The sequence below is a fragment of the Nerophis ophidion genome, linkage group LG04 (genome assembly GCF_033978795.1).
Source record: "Nerophis ophidion isolate RoL-2023_Sa linkage group LG04, RoL_Noph_v1.0, whole genome shotgun sequence".
Lineage (NCBI taxonomy): Eukaryota > Metazoa > Chordata > Actinopteri > Syngnathiformes > Syngnathidae > Nerophis > Nerophis ophidion.
In genome coordinates this window covers 1,244,755-1,263,071 of record NC_084614.1, presented here as the reverse complement: position 1 = coordinate 1,263,071, position 18,317 = coordinate 1,244,755, and the positions used below count along the sequence as shown (strand labels likewise).

At 40.3% G+C, this 18,317-nt stretch overlaps 1 protein-coding gene across 1 annotated transcript; it reads left to right on the top strand.

The window, feature by feature from the left end:
• Positions 1-1,218: 1,218 nt before the first annotated feature.
• Positions 1,219-17,947, top strand: cct3 (chaperonin containing TCP1, subunit 3 (gamma)). The gene is made up of 11 exons (XM_061896661.1): positions 1,219-1,340; positions 2,327-2,423; positions 2,563-2,680; positions 2,745-2,931; positions 3,003-3,152; positions 16,388-16,520; positions 16,582-16,663; positions 16,718-16,898; positions 16,966-17,211; positions 17,282-17,413; positions 17,694-17,947. The coding sequence occupies exons 1-11, from the start codon at positions 1,278-1,280 to the stop codon at positions 17,784-17,786; spliced, it is 1,482 nt and encodes a 493-aa protein (XP_061752645.1). The 5' UTR covers positions 1,219-1,277; the 3' UTR covers positions 17,787-17,947.
• Positions 17,948-18,317: the final 370 nt, after the last annotated feature.

The following is an 18,317-nucleotide window of genomic DNA, read 5'->3' as shown; positions in this document are numbered from 1 at the left end:
CAACAGCAGTGACCACGTAGTCAGCTTGTGTAAATGCTAAATAAAAAGAGAATACTACAAATTCTTTACAACTTATATTCAATTGACTAGACTGCAAAGACAAGATATTTACTTTTCACATTGACAAACTTTGCTATTTGTTGCAAATATTAGCTCATTTGGAATTGGATGCCTGCAACATGTTTCAAAGAAGCTGGCACAAGTGGCAAAAAAGAGTGAGAAAGTTGAGGAATGCTAATCAAAGACTTATTTGGAACCTCCCACAGGTGAACAGGCCAATTGGGAAAAGGTGGGTGCCATGATCCAGTGCCGGCCCAAGCCTCCTTGGGGCCCTAAGCAAAATTTGATTCTGGGGCCCTCTATTTCTGCCAATAATATTGATTGTTGATGATTGACACACCAACTATAAAGTCATTGCGGCTCTGCCAGTGTTGTTGACATGATCCTATTGTCAGCCTGGCATGTCGTTACAAATGACATGTCATTTATGAAGATATGGGGGTGGCCCAGTTAAGAAGATAATACCAATGAATGAACCAATGATGTCCAGAGTGCCACAGATGCTTCCTAGTCTTAAAATGTAGAAAACATTCAGCTACAAGAGTGGCCTGGGGTTGAACAGTCCAAGTGTCAGCTTGTCTCATCAGTCTTGTACATATTAGTCTTTAATTACTAGTTTATATTTTTAGTTAATTGTAGCTGAGATAGGCGCCAGCGCCCCCCGCGACCCCGAAAGGGAATAAGCGGTAGAAAATGGATGGATGGATGGAGGATGTTCATATTTAATGTTTACTTTGTACAAAGAGAGCGTAGTCTACTGAAGTTAAATTCCATGTGTGTTAAACATAACTGGACAATAAAGCTGATTCTGATTCACTTTATTGTTTTTGGTAGCAAAAACCTGAAACAGCAATGTGCGAAAATAATTCGTAGTGCAAGAAAAACAATAAAGTGCAACAATAAAATCACTTAGGGTTAGGTATTTTTTGTTAATTGCTTTTGGGGGCCCCCTGGTGGCCGCTTAGTTGGCTTATGCCTTGAGCCGGCTCTGCCATGATTGGCTATAAAAGCAGCTTTCATGAAATGCTCACTCATTCACAAACAAGGACAGGGGGAGGGTCACCACATTTTCCTACTCGCTGTAACTCGCCCATTTCTCCACTTATCAGAAATCTGAGCACACCAGAACGTTCTTCAAAGCTCCAAATTTTACGAAAAGTGTTTGCCCACAATTACACATTGAAGTTTTTCAAGCCAGCGGTGCTAATGTGTTGTAGATGTTGCTGGACCCCACTGGAGGCATCGTCATGACCAACGATGGAAATGCCATCCTCAGAGAGGTGAGCCTTCATCAGGTCTACTTAGGTCACCCAGCCTTCATCAGGTCTACTTAGGTCACCCAGCCTTCATCAGGTCTACTTAGGTCACCCAGCCTTCATCAGGTCTACTTAGGTCACCCAGCCTTCATCAGGTCTACTTAGGTCACCCACCCCTCAGAGAGGTGAGCCTTCATCAGGTCTACTTAGGTCACCCACCCCTCAGAGAGGTGAGCCTTCATCAGGTCTACTTAGGTCACCCAGCCTTCATCAGGTCTACTTAGGTCACCCAGCCTTCATCAGGTCTACTTAGGTCACCCAGCCTTCATCAGGTCTACTTAGGTCACCCAGCCTTCATCAGGTCTACTTAGGTCACCCACCCCTCAGAGAGGTGAGCCTTCATCAGGTCTACTTAGGTCACCCACCCCTCAGAGAGGTGAGCCTTCATCAGGTCTACTTAGGTCACCCAGCCTTCATCAGGTCTACTTAGGTCACCCACCCCTCAGAGAGGTGAGCCTTCATCAGGTCTACTTAGGTCACCCAGCCTTCATCAGGTCTACTTAGGTCACCCACCCCTCAGAGAGGTGAGCCTTCATCAGGTCTACTTAGGTCACCCAGCCTTCATCAGGTCTACTTAGGTCACCCAGCCTTCATCAGGTCTACTTAGGTCACCCACCCCTCAGAGAGGTGAGCCTTCATCAGGTCTACTTAGGTCACCCACCCCTCAGAGAGGTGAGCCTTCATCAGGTCTACTTAGGTCACCCAGCCTTCATCAGGTCTACTTAGGTCACCCACCCCTCAGAGAGGTGAGCCTTCAACAGGTCTACTTAGGTCACCCAGCCTTCATCAGGTCTACTTAGGTCACCCACCCCTCAGAGAGGTGAGCCTTCATCAGGTCTACTTAGGTCACCCAGCCTTCATCAGGTCTACTTAGGTCACCCACCCCTCAGAGAGGGGAGCCTTCATCAGGTCTACTTAGGTCACCCACCCATGTTTGACTGTGCTGACAGATCCAGGTGCAACATCCTGCAGCTAAAACCATGATTGAGATCAGCCGCACTCAAGATGAAGAAGTGGGAGACGGGACCACCTCTGTCATCATCCTGGGTGAGTGAGTGAGTGAGTGAGTGAGTAGTGAGTGAGTAGTGAGTGAGTGAGTGAGTGAGTGAGTGAGTGAGTGAGTGAGATGTACTGTAATGTGTGTGTGTGTTAGCTGGAGATGTACTATAATGTGTGTGTGTGTCAGCGGGAGAGATGCTGGCGGTGGCAGAGCAGTTCCTGGAGCAGCAGATGCATCCTACAGTCATCATCAGCGCCTACAGGCGAGCATTGGATGACATGTTGGCCACGCTGAAGGAGCTCAGGTAGGCTTTTATTTTGACAGGCGACTAGATGTAACGCATAACAACAACTTGTGGTGGACACCAGCGTCCCCGTGGACACGGCGGACCGCTCCATGATGCTGAAGATCGTGCACTCGGCCATCAACACCAAAGCCCTGAGCCGCTGGTCGCAGCTGGCGTGCGGCATGGCGCTGGACGCCGTGGTCACCGTGCAGACGGACGACAACGGCCGCAGGGAGATTGACATCAAGAAGTACGCCAAAGTGGAGAAGGTACGCCGCCTTGTGCACGCCCAGTCCCTGTCCCTGTCCCTGTCCCGCCTCACCTGTGGAACATCTGGCAGGTCCCAGGCGGCTTCATCGAGGACTCGTGTGTGCTAAGAGGTGTGATGGTCAACAAGGACGTGACGCATCCACGCATGAGACGCTCCATCAAAGAACCACGCATCATCCTTCTGGACTGTTCTCTGGAGTACAAGAAGGGCGAGAGTCAGGTGACCCTGCACACATTAAACACACATGGACATCTAGCCCTTGGTGGTCCAGGTGTGTGTCCATGAGACACACACACTTCCCTTTCACATTAAAGGTCCTTACATGGACACCTAGCCTTTGGTGCTCCTGCTGTACACCAGGTGTGTGTACATGAGACACACACCTGGTGTACAGATGGATATAGACATATAGAAGTGTGTATTAAAGTGTGATTGGCGTACAGACAGATATGAACACATAGAAGTGTGATTGGCGTACAGACAGATATCAATCAATCAATCAATGTTTACTTATATAGCCCTAAATCACTAGTGTCTCAAAGGGCTGCACAAACCACAACGACATCCTCGGTAGGAGCAAGGAAAACTCACACCATGTGGGACGTCGGTGACAATAATGACTATGAGAAACCTTGGAGAGGACGAAAGCAATGGATGTCGGGCGGTTCTAACATTATACTGTTAAATTTCAATCCATAATGGATCCAACACAGCCGCGAGAGTCCAGTCCAAAGCGGATCAAACACAGCAGCGAGAGTCCCGTTCACAGCGGAGCCAGCAGGAAACCATCCCAAGCCGAGGCGGATCAGCAGCGCAGAGATGTCCCCAGCCGATACACAGGCGAGCAGTACATGGCCACCGGATCAGACCGGACTCCCTCCACAAAGGAGAGTGGGACATAGAAGAAAAAGAAAAGAAACGGCAGATCAACTGGTCTAAAAAGGGAGTCTATTTAAAGGCTAGAGTATACAAATGAGTTTTAAGGTGAGACTTAAATGCTTCTACTGAGGTGGCATCTCGAACTGTTACCGGGAGGGCATTCCAGAGTACTGGAGCCCGAACGGAAAACGCTCTATATCCCGCAGACTTTTTTTGGGCTTTGGGGATCACTAATAAGCCGGAGTCTTTTGAAGGCAGATTTCTTGCCGGGACATATGGTACAATACAATCGACAAGATAGGATGGAGCTAGACCGTGTAGTATTTTATACCTAAGTAGTAAAACCTTAAAGTCACATCTTAAGTGCACAGGAAGCAAGTGCAGGTGAGCCAGTATAGGTATATATGTATGTATATATGTATATAAAGGTATATACAGTATAGGTATATATGTATGTATATATGTATATAAAGGTATATACAGTATAGGTATATATGTATGTATATATGTATATAAAGGTATATACAGTATAGGTATATATGTATGTATATATGTATATAAAGGTATATACAGTATAGGTATATATGTATATAAAGGTATATACAGTATAGGTATATATGTATGCATATAAAGGTATATACAGTATAGGTATATATGTATGTATATAAAGGTATATACAGTATAGGTATATATGTATGTATATAAAGGTATATACAGTACAGGTATATATGTATGTATATATGTATATAAAGGTATATACAGTATAGGTATATATGTATGTATATATGTATATAAAGGTATATACAGTATAGGTATATATGTATGTATATATGTATATAAAGGTATATACAGTATAGGTATATATGTATGTATATATGTATATAAAGGTATATACAGTATAGGTATATATGTATATAAAGGTATATACAGTATAGGTATATATGTATGTATATAAAGGTATATACAGTATAGGTATATATGTATGTATATAAAGGTATATACAGTATAGGTATATATGTATGTATATAAAGGTATATACAGTACAGGTATATATGTATGTATATATGTATATAAAGGTATATACAGTATAGGTATATATGTATGTATATATGTATATAAAGGTATATACAGTATAGGTATATATGTATGTATATATGTATATATAGGTATATACAGTATAGGTATATACGTATATAAAGGTATATACAGTATAGGTATATATGTATGTATATAAAGGTATATACAGTATAGGTATATATGTATGTATATAAAGGTATATACAGTATAGGTATATATGTATGTATATATGTATATAAAGGTATATACAGTATAGGTATATATGTATGTATATATGTATATAAAGGTATATACAGTATAGGTATATATGTATATAAAGGTATATACAGTATAGGTATATATGTATGTATATAAAGGTATATACAGTATAGGTATATATGTATGTATATAAAGGTATATACAGTATAGGTATATATGTATGTATATAAAGGTATATACAGTACAGGTATATATGTATGTATATATGTATATAAAGGTATATACAGTATAGGTATATATGTATGTATATAAAGGTATATACAGTATAAGCATAATATGATCAAACTTTCTTTTTCTTGTCAAAAGTCTAGCAGCCGCATTTTGTACCAACTGTAATCTTTTAATGCTAGACATGGGGAGACCCCAAAATAATACGTTACAGTAATCGAGGCGAGACGTAACAAACGCATGGATAATGATCTCAGCGTCTTTAGTGGACAGAATGGAGCCAATTTTAGCGATATTACGGAGATGAAAGAAGGCCGTTTTAGTAACACTTTTAATGTGTGACTCAAATGGACATATAGAAGTGTGTATTAAAGTGTGATTGGCGTACAGACAGATATGGACATATAGAAGTGTGTATTAAAGTGTGATTGGCATGCAGACAGATATGGACATATAGAAGTGTGTATTAAAGTGTGATTGGCGTACAGACAGATATGGACATATAGAAGTGTGTATTAAAGTGTGATTGGTGTACAGACAGATATGGATATATAGAAGTGTGTATTAAAGTGTGATTGGCGTACAGACAGATATGGACATATAGAAGTGTGTATTAAAGTGTGATTGGCGTACAGACAGATATGGACATATAGAAGTGTGTATTAAAGTGTGATTGGCGTACAGACAGATATGGACATATAGAAGTGTGTATTAAAGTGTGATTGGCGTACAGACAGATATGGGCATATAGAAGTGTGTATTAAAGTGTGATCGGCGTACAGACAGATATGGACATATAGAAGTGTGTATTAAAGTGTGATTGGCGTACAGACAGATATGGACATATAGAAGTGTGTATTAAAGTGTGATTGGCGTACAGACAGATATGGACATATAGAAGTGTGTATTAAAGTGTGATTGGCGTACAGACAGATATGGACATATATTAGTGTGTATTAAAGTGTGATTGGCGTACAGACAGATATGGACATATAGAAGTGTGTATTAAAGTGTGATTGGCGTACAGACAGATATGGACAAATAGAAGTGTGTATTAAAGTGTGATTGGCGTACAGACAGATATGGACATATGGAAGTGTGTATTAAAGTGTGATTGGCGTACAGACAGATATGGACATATAGAAGTGTGTATTAAAGTGTGATTGGCGTACAGACAGATATGGACATATAGAAGTGTGTATTAAAGTGTGATTGGCGTACAGACAGATATGGACATATAGAAGTGTGTATTAAAGTGTGATTGGCGTACAGACAGATATGGACATATAGAAGTGTGTATTAAAGTGTGATTGGCATGCAGACAGATATGGACATATAGAAGTGTGTATTAAAGTGTGATTGGCGTACAGACAGATATGGACATATAGAAGTGTGTATTAAAGTGTGATTGGCATGCAGACAGATATGGACATATAGAAGTGTGTATTAAAGTGTGATTGGCGTACAGACAGATATGGACATATAGAAGTGTGTATTAAAGTGTGATTGGCGCACAGACAGATATGGACATATAGAAGTGTGTATTAAAGTGTGATTGGCGTACAGACAGATATGGACATATAGAAGTGTGTATTAAAGTGTGATTGGCATGCAGACAGATATGGACATATAGAAGTGTGTATTAAAGTGTGATTGGCGTACAGACAGATATGGACATATAGAAGTGTGTATTAAAGTGTGATTGGCGTACAGACAGATATGGACATATAGAAGTGTGTATTAAAGTGTGATTGGCGTGCAGACAGATATGGACATATAGAAGTGTGTATTAAAGTGTGATTGGCGTACAGACAGATATGGACATATAGAAGTGTGTATTAAAGTGTGATTGGCGTACAGACAGATATGGACATATAGAAGTGTGTATTAAAGTGTGATTGGCGTACAGACAGATATGGACATATAGAAGTGTGTATTAAAGTGTGATTGGCGTACAGACAGATATGGACATATAGAAGTGTGTATTAAAGTGTGATTGGCGTACAGACAGATATGGACACATAGAAGTGTGTATTAAAGTGTGATTGGCATGCAGACAGATATGGACATATAGAAGTGTGTATTAAAGTGTGATTGGCGTACAGACAGATATGGACAAATAGAAGTGTGTATTAAAGTGTGATTGGCGTACAGACAGATATGGACATATAGAAGTGTGTATTAAAGTGTGATTGGCGTACAGACAGATATGGACATATAGAAGTGTGTATTAAAGTGTGATTGGCGTACAGACAGATATGGACATATAGAAGTGTGTATTAAAGTGTGATTGGCATACAGACAGATATGGACATATAGAAGTGTGTATTAAAGTGTGATTGGCGTACAGACAGATATGGACATATAGAAGTGTGTATTAAAGTGTGATTAGCGTACAGACAGATATGGACATATAGAAGTGTGTATTAAAGTGTGATTGGCGTACAGACAGATATGGACATATAGAAGTGTGTATTAAAGTGTGATTGGCGTACAGACAGATATGGACATATAGAAGTGTGTATTAAAGTGTGATTGGCGTACAGACAGATATGGACATATAGAAGTGTGTATTAAAGTGTGATTGGCGTACAGACAGATATGGACATATAGAAGTGTGTATTAAAGTGTGATTGGCGTACAGACAGGTATGGACATATAGAAGTGTGTATTAAAGTGTGATTGGCGTACAGACAGATATGGACATATAGAAGTGTGTATTAAAGTGTGATCGGCGTACAGACAGATATGGACATATAGAAGTGTGTATTAAAGTGTGATCGGCGCACAGACAGATATGGACATATAGAAGTGTGTATTAAAGTGTGATTGGCGTACAGACAGATATGGACATATAGAAGTGTGTATTAAAGTGTGATTGGCGTACAGACAGATATGGACATATAGAAGTGTGTATTAAAGTGTGATTGGCGTACAGACAGATATGGACATATGGAAGTGTGTATTAAAGTGTGATTGGCGTACAGACAGATATGGACATATAGAAGTGTGTATTAAAGTGTGATTGGCGTACAGACAGATATGGACATATAGAAGTGTGTATTAAAGTGTGATTGGTGTACAGACAGATATGGATATATAGAAGTGTGTATTAAAGTGTGATTGGCGTACAGACAGATATGGACATATAGAAGTGTGTATTAAAGTGTGATTGGCGTACAGACAGATATGGACATATAGAAGTGTGTATTAAAGTGTGATTGGCGTACAGACAGATATGGACATATAGAAGTGTGTATTAAAGTGTGATTGGCGTACAGACAGATATGGGCATATAGAAGTGTGTATTAAAGTGTGATCGGCGTACAGACAGATATGGACATATAGAAGTGTGTATTAAAGTGTGATTGGCGTACAGACAGATATGGACATATAGAAGTGTGTATTAAAGTGTGATTGGCGTACAGACAGATATGGACATATAGAAGTGTGTATTAAAGTGTGATTGGCGTACAGACAGATATGGACATATATTAGTGTGTATTAAAGTGTGATTGGCGTACAGACAGATATGGACATATAGAAGTGTGTATTAAAGTGTGATTGGCGTACAGACAGATATGGACAAATAGAAGTGTGTATTAAAGTGTGATTGGCGTACAGACAGATATGGACATATGGAAGTGTGTATTAAAGTGTGATTGGCGTACAGACAGATATGGACATATAGAAGTGTGTATTAAAGTGTGATTGGCGTACAGACAGATATGGACATATAGAAGTGTGTATTAAAGTGTGATTGGCGTACAGACAGATATGGACATATAGAAGTGTGTATTAAAGTGTGATTGGCGTACAGACAGATATGGACATATAGAAGTGTGTATTAAAGTGTGATTGGCATGCAGACAGATATGGACATATAGAAGTGTGTATTAAAGTGTGATTGGCGTACAGACAGATATGGACATATAGAAGTGTGTATTAAAGTGTGATTGGCATGCAGACAGATATGGACATATAGAAGTGTGTATTAAAGTGTGATTGGCGTACAGACAGATATGGACATATAGAAGTGTGTATTAAAGTGTGATTGGCGCACAGACAGATATGGACATATAGAAGTGTGTATTAAAGTGTGATTGGCGTACAGACAGATATGGACATATAGAAGTGTGTATTAAAGTGTGATTGGCATGCAGACAGATATGGACATATAGAAGTGTGTATTAAAGTGTGATTGGCGTACAGACAGATATGGACATATAGAAGTGTGTATTAAAGTGTGATTGGCGTACAGACAGATATGGACATATAGAAGTGTGTATTAAAGTGTGATTGGCGTGCAGACAGATATGGACATATAGAAGTGTGTATTAAAGTGTGATTGGCATGCAGACAGATATGGACATATAGAAGTGTGTATTAAAGTGTGATTGGCGTACAGACAGATATGGACATATAGAAGTGTGTATTAAAGTGTGATTGGCGTACAGACAGATATGGACATATAGAAGTGTGTATTAAAGTGTGATTGGCGTACAGACAGATATGGACACATAGAAGTGTGTATTAAAGTGTGATTGGCATGCAGACAGATATGGACATATAGAAGTGTGTATTAAAGTGTGATTGGCGTACAGACAGATATGGACAAATAGAAGTGTGTATTAAAGTGTGATTGGCGTACAGACAGATATGGACATATAGAAGTGTGTATTAAAGTGTGATTGGCGTACAGACAGATATGGACATATAGAAGTGTGTATTAAAGTGTGATTGGCGTACAGACAGATATGGACATATAGAAGTGTGTATTAAAGTGTGATTGGCATACAGACAGATATGGACATATAGAAGTGTGTATTAAAGTGTGATTGGCGTACAGACAGATATGGACATATAGAAGTGTGTATTAAAGTGTGATTAGCGTACAGACAGATATGGACATATAGAAGTGTGTATTAAAGTGTGATTGGCGTACAGACAGATATGGACATATAGAAGTGTGTATTAAAGTGTGATTGGCGTACAGACAGATATGGACATATAGAAGTGTGTATTAAAGTGTGATTGGCGTACAGACAGATATGGACATATAGAAGTGTGTATTAAAGTGTGATTGGCGTACAGACAGATATGGACATATAGAAGTGTGTATTAAAGTGTGATTGGCGTACAGACAGGTATGGACATATAGAAGTGTGTATTAAAGTGTGATTGGCGTACAGACAGATATGGACATATAGAAGTGTGTATTAAAGTGTGATCGGCGTACAGACAGATATGGACATATAGAAGTGTGTATTAAAGTGTGATCGGCGCACAGACAGATATGGACATATAGAAGTGTGTATTAAAGTGTGATTGGCGTACAGACAGATATGGACATATAGAAGTGTGTATTAAAGTGTGATTGGCGTACAGACAGATATGGACATATAGAAGTGTGTATTAAAGTGTGATTGGCGTACAGACAGATATGGACATATGGAAGTGTGTATTAAAGTGTGATTGGCGTACAGACAGATATGGACATATAGAAGTGTGTATTAAAGTGTGATTGGCGTACAGACAGATATGGACATATAGAAGTGTGTATTAAAGTGTGATTGGCGTACAGACAGATATGGACATATAGAAGTGTGCATTAAAGTGTGATTGGCGTACAGACAGATATGGACATATGGAAGTGTGTATTAAAGTGTGATTGGCGTACAGACAGATATGGACATATAGAAGTGTGTATTAAAGTGTGATTGGCGTGCAGATAGATATGGACATATGGAAGTGTGTATTAAAGTGTGATTGGCGTACAGACAGATATGGACATATAGAAGTGTGTATTAAAGTGTGATTGGCGTACAGACAGTTATGGACATATAGAAGTGTGTATTAAAGTGTGATTGGCGTACAGACAGATATGGGCATATAGAAGTGTGTATTAAAGTGTGATCGGCGTACAGACAGATATGGACATATAGAAGTGTGTATTAAAGTGTGATTGGCGTACAGACAGATATGGACATATAGAAGTGTGTATTAAAGTGTGATTGGCGTACAGACAGATATGGACATATAGAAGTGTGTATTAAAGTGTGATTGGCGTACAGACAGATATGGACATATATTAGTGTGTATTAAAGTGTGATTGGCGTACAGACAGATATGGACATATAGAAGTGTGTATTAAAGTGTGATTGGCGTACAGACAGATATGGACAAATAGAAGTGTGTATTAAAGTGTGATTGGCGTACAGACAGATATGGACATATGGAAGTGTGTATTAAAGTGTGATTGGCGTACAGACAGATATGGACATATAGAAGTGTGTATTAAAGTGTGATTGGCGTACAGACAGATATGGACATATAGAAGTGTGTATTAAAGTGTGATTGGCGTACAGACAGATATGGACATATAGAAGTGTGTATTAAAGTGTGATTGGCGTACAGACAGATATGGACATATAGAAGTGTGTATTAAAGTGTGATTGGCATGCAGACAGATATGGACATATAGAAGTGTGTATTAAAGTGTGATTGGCGTACAGACAGATATGGACATATAGAAGTGTGTATTAAAGTGTGATTGGCATGCAGACAGATATGGACATATAGAAGTGTGTATTAAAGTGTGATTGGCGTACAGACAGATATGGACATATAGAAGTGTGTATTAAAGTGTGATTGGCGCACAGACAGATATGGACATATAGAAGTGTGTATTAAAGTGTGATTGGCGTACAGACAGATATGGACATATAGAAGTGTGTATTAAAGTGTGATTGGCATGCAGACAGATATGGACATATAGAAGTGTGTATTAAAGTGTGATTGGCGTACAGACAGATATGGACATATAGAAGTGTGTATTAAAGTGTGATTGGCGTACAGACAGATATGGACATATAGAAGTGTGTATTAAAGTGTGATTGGCGTGCAGACAGATATGGACATATAGAAGTGTGTATTAAAGTGTGATTGGCATGCAGACAGATATGGACATATAGAAGTGTGTATTAAAGTGTGATTGGCGTACAGACAGATATGGACATATAGAAGTGTGTATTAAAGTGTGATTGGCGTACAGACAGATATGGACATATAGAAGTGTGTATTAAAGTGTGATTGGCGTACAGACAGATATGGACACATAGAAGTGTGTATTAAAGTGTGATTGGCATGCAGACAGATATGGACATATAGAAGTGTGTATTAAAGTGTGATTGGCGTACAGACAGATATGGACAAATAGAAGTGTGTATTAAAGTGTGATTGGCGTACAGACAGATATGGACATATAGAAGTGTGTATTAAAGTGTGATTGGCGTACAGACAGATATGGACATATAGAAGTGTGTATTAAAGTGTGATTGGCGTACAGACAGATATGGACATATAGAAGTGTGTATTAAAGTGTGATTGGCATACAGACAGATATGGACATATAGAAGTGTGTATTAAAGTGTGATTGGCGTACAGACAGATATGGACATATAGAAGTGTGTATTAAAGTGTGATTGGCGTACAGACAGATATGGACATATAGAAGTGTGTATTAAAGTGTGATTGGCGTACAGACAGATATGGACATATAGAAGTGTGTATTAAAGTGTGATTGGCGTACAGACAGATATGGACATATAGAAGTGTGTATTAAAGTGTGATTGGCATGCAGACAGATATGGACATATAGAAGTGTGTATTAAAGTGTGATTGGCGTACAGACAGATATGGACATATAGAAGTGTGTATTAAAGTGTGATTGGCGTACAGACAGATATGGACATATAGAAGTGTGTATTAAAGTGTGATTGGCGTACAGACAGGTATGGACATATAGAAGTGTGTATTAAAGTGTGATCGGCGTACAGACAGATATGGACATATAGAAGTGTGTATTAAAGTGTGATCGGCGCACAGACAGATATGGACATATAGAAGTGTGTATTAAAGTGTGATCGGCGCACAGACAGATATGGACATATAGAAGTGTGTATTAAAGTGTGATCGGCGTACAGACAGATATGGACATATAGAAGTGTGTATTAAAGTGTGATTGGCGTACAGACAGATATGGACATATGGAAGTGTGTATTAAAGTGTGATTGGCGTACAGACAGATATGGACATATAGAAGTGTGTATTAAAGTGTGATTGGCGTACAGACAGATATGGACATATAGAAGTGTGTATTAAAGTGTGATTGGCGTACAGACAGATATGGACATATAGAAGTGTGCATTAAAGTGTGATTGGCGTACAGACAGATATGGACATATGGAAGTGTGTATTAAAGTGTGATTGGCGTACAGACAGATATGGATATATAGAAGTGTGTATTAAAGTGTGATTGGCGTGCAGATAGATATGGACATATGGAAGTGTGTATTAAAGTGTGATTGGCGTACAGACAGATATGGACATATAGAAGTGTGTATTAAAGTGTGATTGGCGTACAGACAGTTATGGACATATAGAAGTGTGTATTAAAGTGTGATTGGCGTACAGACAGATATGGACATATAGAAGTGTGTATTAAAGTGTGATTGGCGTACAGACAGATATGGACATATAGAAGTGTGTATTAAAGTGTGATTGGCATGCAGGCAGATATGGACATATAGAAGTGTGTATTAAAGTGTGATTGGCGTACAGACAGATATGGACATATAGAAGTGTGTATTAAAGTGTGATTGGCGTACAGACAGATATGGACATATAGAAGTGTGTATTAAAGTGTGATTGGCGTACAGACAGATATGGACATATAGAACTGTGTATTAAAGTGTGATTGGCGTACAGACAGATATGGACACATAGAAGTGTGTATTAAAGTGTGATTGGCATGCAGACAGATATGGACATATAGAAGTGTGTATTAAAGTGTGATTGGCGTACAGACAGATATGGACAAATAGAAGTGTGTATTAAAGTGTGATTGGCGTACAGACAGATATGGACATATAGAAGTGTGTATTAAAGTGTGATTGGCGTACAGACAGATATGGACATATAGAAGTGTGTATTAAAGTGTGATTGGCGTACAGACAGATATGGACATATAGAAGTGTGTATTAAAGTGTGATTGGCATACAGACAGATATGGACATATAGAAGTGTGTATTAAAGTGTGATTGGCGTACAGACAGATATGGACATATAGAAGTGTGTATTAAAGTGTGATTGGCGTACAGACAGATATGGACATATAGAAGTGTGTATTAAAGTGTGATTGGCGTACAGACAGATATGGACATATAGAAGTGTGTATTAAAGTGTGATTGGCGTACAGACAGATATGGACATATAGAATTGTGTATTAAAGTGTGATTGGCGTACAGACAGATATGGACATATAGAAGTGTGTATTAAAGTGTGATTGGCATGCAGACAGATATGGACATATAGAAGTGTGTATTAAAGTGTGATTGGCGTACAGACAGATATGGACATATAGAAGTGTGTATTAAAGTGTGATTGGCGTACAGACAGATATGGACATATAGAAGTGTGTATTAAAGTGTGATTGGCGTACAGACAGATATGGACATATAGAAGTGTGTATTAAAGTGTGATTGGCGTACAGACAGATATGGACATATAGAAGTGTGTATTAAAGTGTGATTGGCGTACAGACAGATATGGACATATAGAAGTGTGTATTAAAGTGTGATTGGCGTGCAGACAGATATGGACATATAGAAGTGTGTATTAAAGTGTGATTGGCGTGCAGACAGATATGGACATATAGAAGTGTGTATTAAAGTGTGATTGGCGTACAGACAGATATGGACATATAGAAGTGTGTATTAAAGTGTGATTGGCATGCAGACAGATATGGACATATAGAAGTGTGTATTAAAGTGTGATTGGCGTACAGACAGATATGGACATATAGAAGTGTGTATTAAAGTGTGATTGGCGTACAGACAGATATGGACATATAGAAGTGTGTATTAAAGTGTGATTGGCGTACAGACAGATATGGACATATAGAAGTGTGTATTAAAGTGTGATTGGCGTGCAGACAGATATGGACATATAGAAGTGTGTATTAAAGTGTGATTGGCGTACAGACAGATATGGACATATAGAAGTGTGTATTAAAGTGTGATTGGCGTACAGACAGATATGGACATATAGAAGTGTGTATTAAAGTGTGATTGGCATGCAGACAGATATGGACATATAGAAGTGTGTATTAAAGTGTGATTGGCGTACAGACAGATATGGACATATAGAAGTGTGTATTAAAGTGTGATTGGCGTACAGACAGATATGGACATATAGAAGTGTGTATTAAAGTGTGATTGGCGTACAGACAGATATGGACATATAGAAGTGTGTATTAAAGTGTGATTGGCGTACAGACAGATATGGACATATAGAAGTGTGTATTAAAGTGTGATTGGCGTACAGACAGATATGGACATATAGAAGTGTGTATTAAAGTGTGATTGGCGTACAGACAGATATGGACATATAGAAGTGTGTATTAAAGTGTGATTGGCATGCAGACAGATATGGACATATAGAAGTGTGTATTAAAGTGTGATTGGCGTACAGACAGATATGGACATATAGAAGTGTGTATTAAAGTGTGATTGGCGTACAGACAGATATGGACATATAGAAGTGTGTATTAAAGTGTGATTGGCGTACAGACAGATATGGACATATAGAAGTGTGTATTAAAGTGTGATTGGCATGCAGACAGATATGGACATATAGAAGTGTGTATTAAAGTGTGATTGGCGTACAGACAGATATGGACATATAGAAGTGTGTATTAAAGTGTGATTGGCGTACAGACAGATATGGACATATAGAAGTGTGTATTAAAGTGTGATTGGCGTACAGACAGATATGGACATATAGAAGTGTGTATTAAAGTGTGATTGGCGTACAGACAGATATGGACATATAGAAGTGTGTATTAAAGTGTGATTGGCGTACAGACAGATATGGACATATAGAAGTGTGTATTAAAGTGTGATTGGCGTACAGACAGATATGGACATATAGAAGTGTGTATTAAAGTGTGATTGGCGTACAGACAGATATGGACATATAGAAGTGTGTATTAAAGTGTGATTGGCATGCAGACGGACATCGAGATCAGCAAGGAGGAGGACTTTGCCAGGATCCTGCAGATGGAGGAGGACTACATCCAGCAGATGTGTGAGGACATCATCCGACTCAAACCGGACCTCCTCTTCACGGAGAAAGGCATCTCAGGTAGGACCCAGCACGCCATGTCCCTTCAGGACAGCGTCTGATGTGTGGCTCCGCCCCTTAGACCTGGCTCAGCACTACCTGATGAAGGCCAACATCAGCGCCATTCGCCGTGTGAGGAAGACGGACAACAACCGCATCGCCAGGTGAGGACCACACTCATTTGCATAAGAGGAAGTCATCAAACCTTCCCCCCGCAGGGCGTGTGGCGCTCGCATCGCCAGCCGCACCGACGAGCTGCGAGAGGAAGATGTGGGCTCGGGGGCGGGGCTCTTTGAGGTGAAGAAGATCGGGGACGAGTACTTCACCTTCATCACGGAGTGTAAGGATCCCAAGGCCTGCACCATCCTTCTGAGAGGCGCCAGCAAGGAGATCCTGGCCGTGAGCTCTTCCTCTTCTCTGCTTTCACACCTGTCTGGCCACCTGTAACTCCGCCCCCTCGCTGCAGGAGGTGGAGAGGAACCTGCAGGACGCCATGCAGGTGTGTCGTAACGTGATGGTGGAGCCCTTCCTGCTGCCCGGCGGCGGCGCCGTGGAGATGGCGGTGTCCAAGCGCCTGACGGAGCGCTCACGTGCCCTGGTGGGTGTGGAGCAGTGGCCCTACCGTGCGGTGGCCCAGGCCCTGGAGGTCATCCCTCGCACCCTCATCCAAAACTGTGGGGCTTCCACCATCCGTGTGCTGACCTCACTCAGGGTACCTTACCTGACTCCACCTTTCCTGTGTGTGCCCTCTGACCTCTGACCTCTGTCACCCCTACATGCAGGCCAAGCACACTCAGCAGGACAGCACCGTGTGGGGCGTGGACGGGGAGACCGGCACCCTGACCGACATGGCGGCCGCAGGCATCTGGGACACCCTGGCTGTCAAAGCACAGACCTTGAAGACGGCGATGGAGGTGAGATGTTTGACCTTGGTTGTCTGCTGGTGGTGGAGGTGAGATGTTTGACCTTGGTTGTCTGCTGGTGGTGGAGGTGAGATGTGGTCTGGTGGTGGAGGTGAGATGTGGTCTGGTGGTGGAGGTGAGATGTGGTCTGGTGGTGGTGGTAGATGTGAGATGTGGTCTGGTGGTGGAGGTGAGATGTGGTGTGGTGGTGGTGTGGTGGCTGCTTCCCACTTGGACTTAGACAAACTTGACTGAGGGGAAATGTTCAAGTATTGACCTGCTCTTTCTGCAGACGGCCATCTTGCTGCTGCGCATCGATGACATCGTGTCAGGCCACAAGAAGAAGGACAAGGAGCAGGCCATGGGTGGACCTGGTGCTGAGTAAATAAAGTCACAACTCCTGGATCCTCTTTCCTGTTGTTACATCACCTTTTTTTTTACCTGAAATGTGTTGTCATGGCGACATGGGCTGCCAGCTCGAGTGTCTTGAGGGAATGATTTGGGCTTAACTGACTGAAAAATATTAAACTCAGCTACAAAAGATCAGATGGTATGACTACAAGAATTGATTTACTCTGTTAATAAATGGTCATGTGATCAAGATGTTACATCACACCGTGGTCATGTGATCAGTGCATTACATCACGGTGCAACATTGACATGATTATTACATGTTGTACATGGTCATGTGATCACAGTGTAACATTGACATGATTATTACATGTTGTACATGGTCATGTGATCACAGTGTAACATTGACATGATTATTACATGTACATGGTCATGTGATCACAGTGTAACATTGACATGATTATTACATGTACATGGTCATGTGATCACAGTGTAACATTGACATGATTATTACATGTACATGGTCATTTGATCACAGTGTAACATTGACATGATTATTACATGT

Bases quoted from the DNA above. Each gene is read 5' to 3' on its own strand.
- cct3 (XM_061896661.1), top strand. From the start codon at position 1,278: ATGTTGCTGGACCCCACTGGAGGCATCGTCATGACCAACGATGGAAAT. The intron at 2,424-2,562 runs GTGAGTGAGTGA...TGTGTGTGTCAG, and splicing joins CACCTCTGTCATCATCCTGG to CGGGAGAGATGCTGGCGGTG. The intron at 2,681-2,744 runs GTAGGCTTTTAT...GGTGGACACCAG, and splicing joins GCCACGCTGAAGGAGCTCAG to CGTCCCCGTGGACACGGCGG.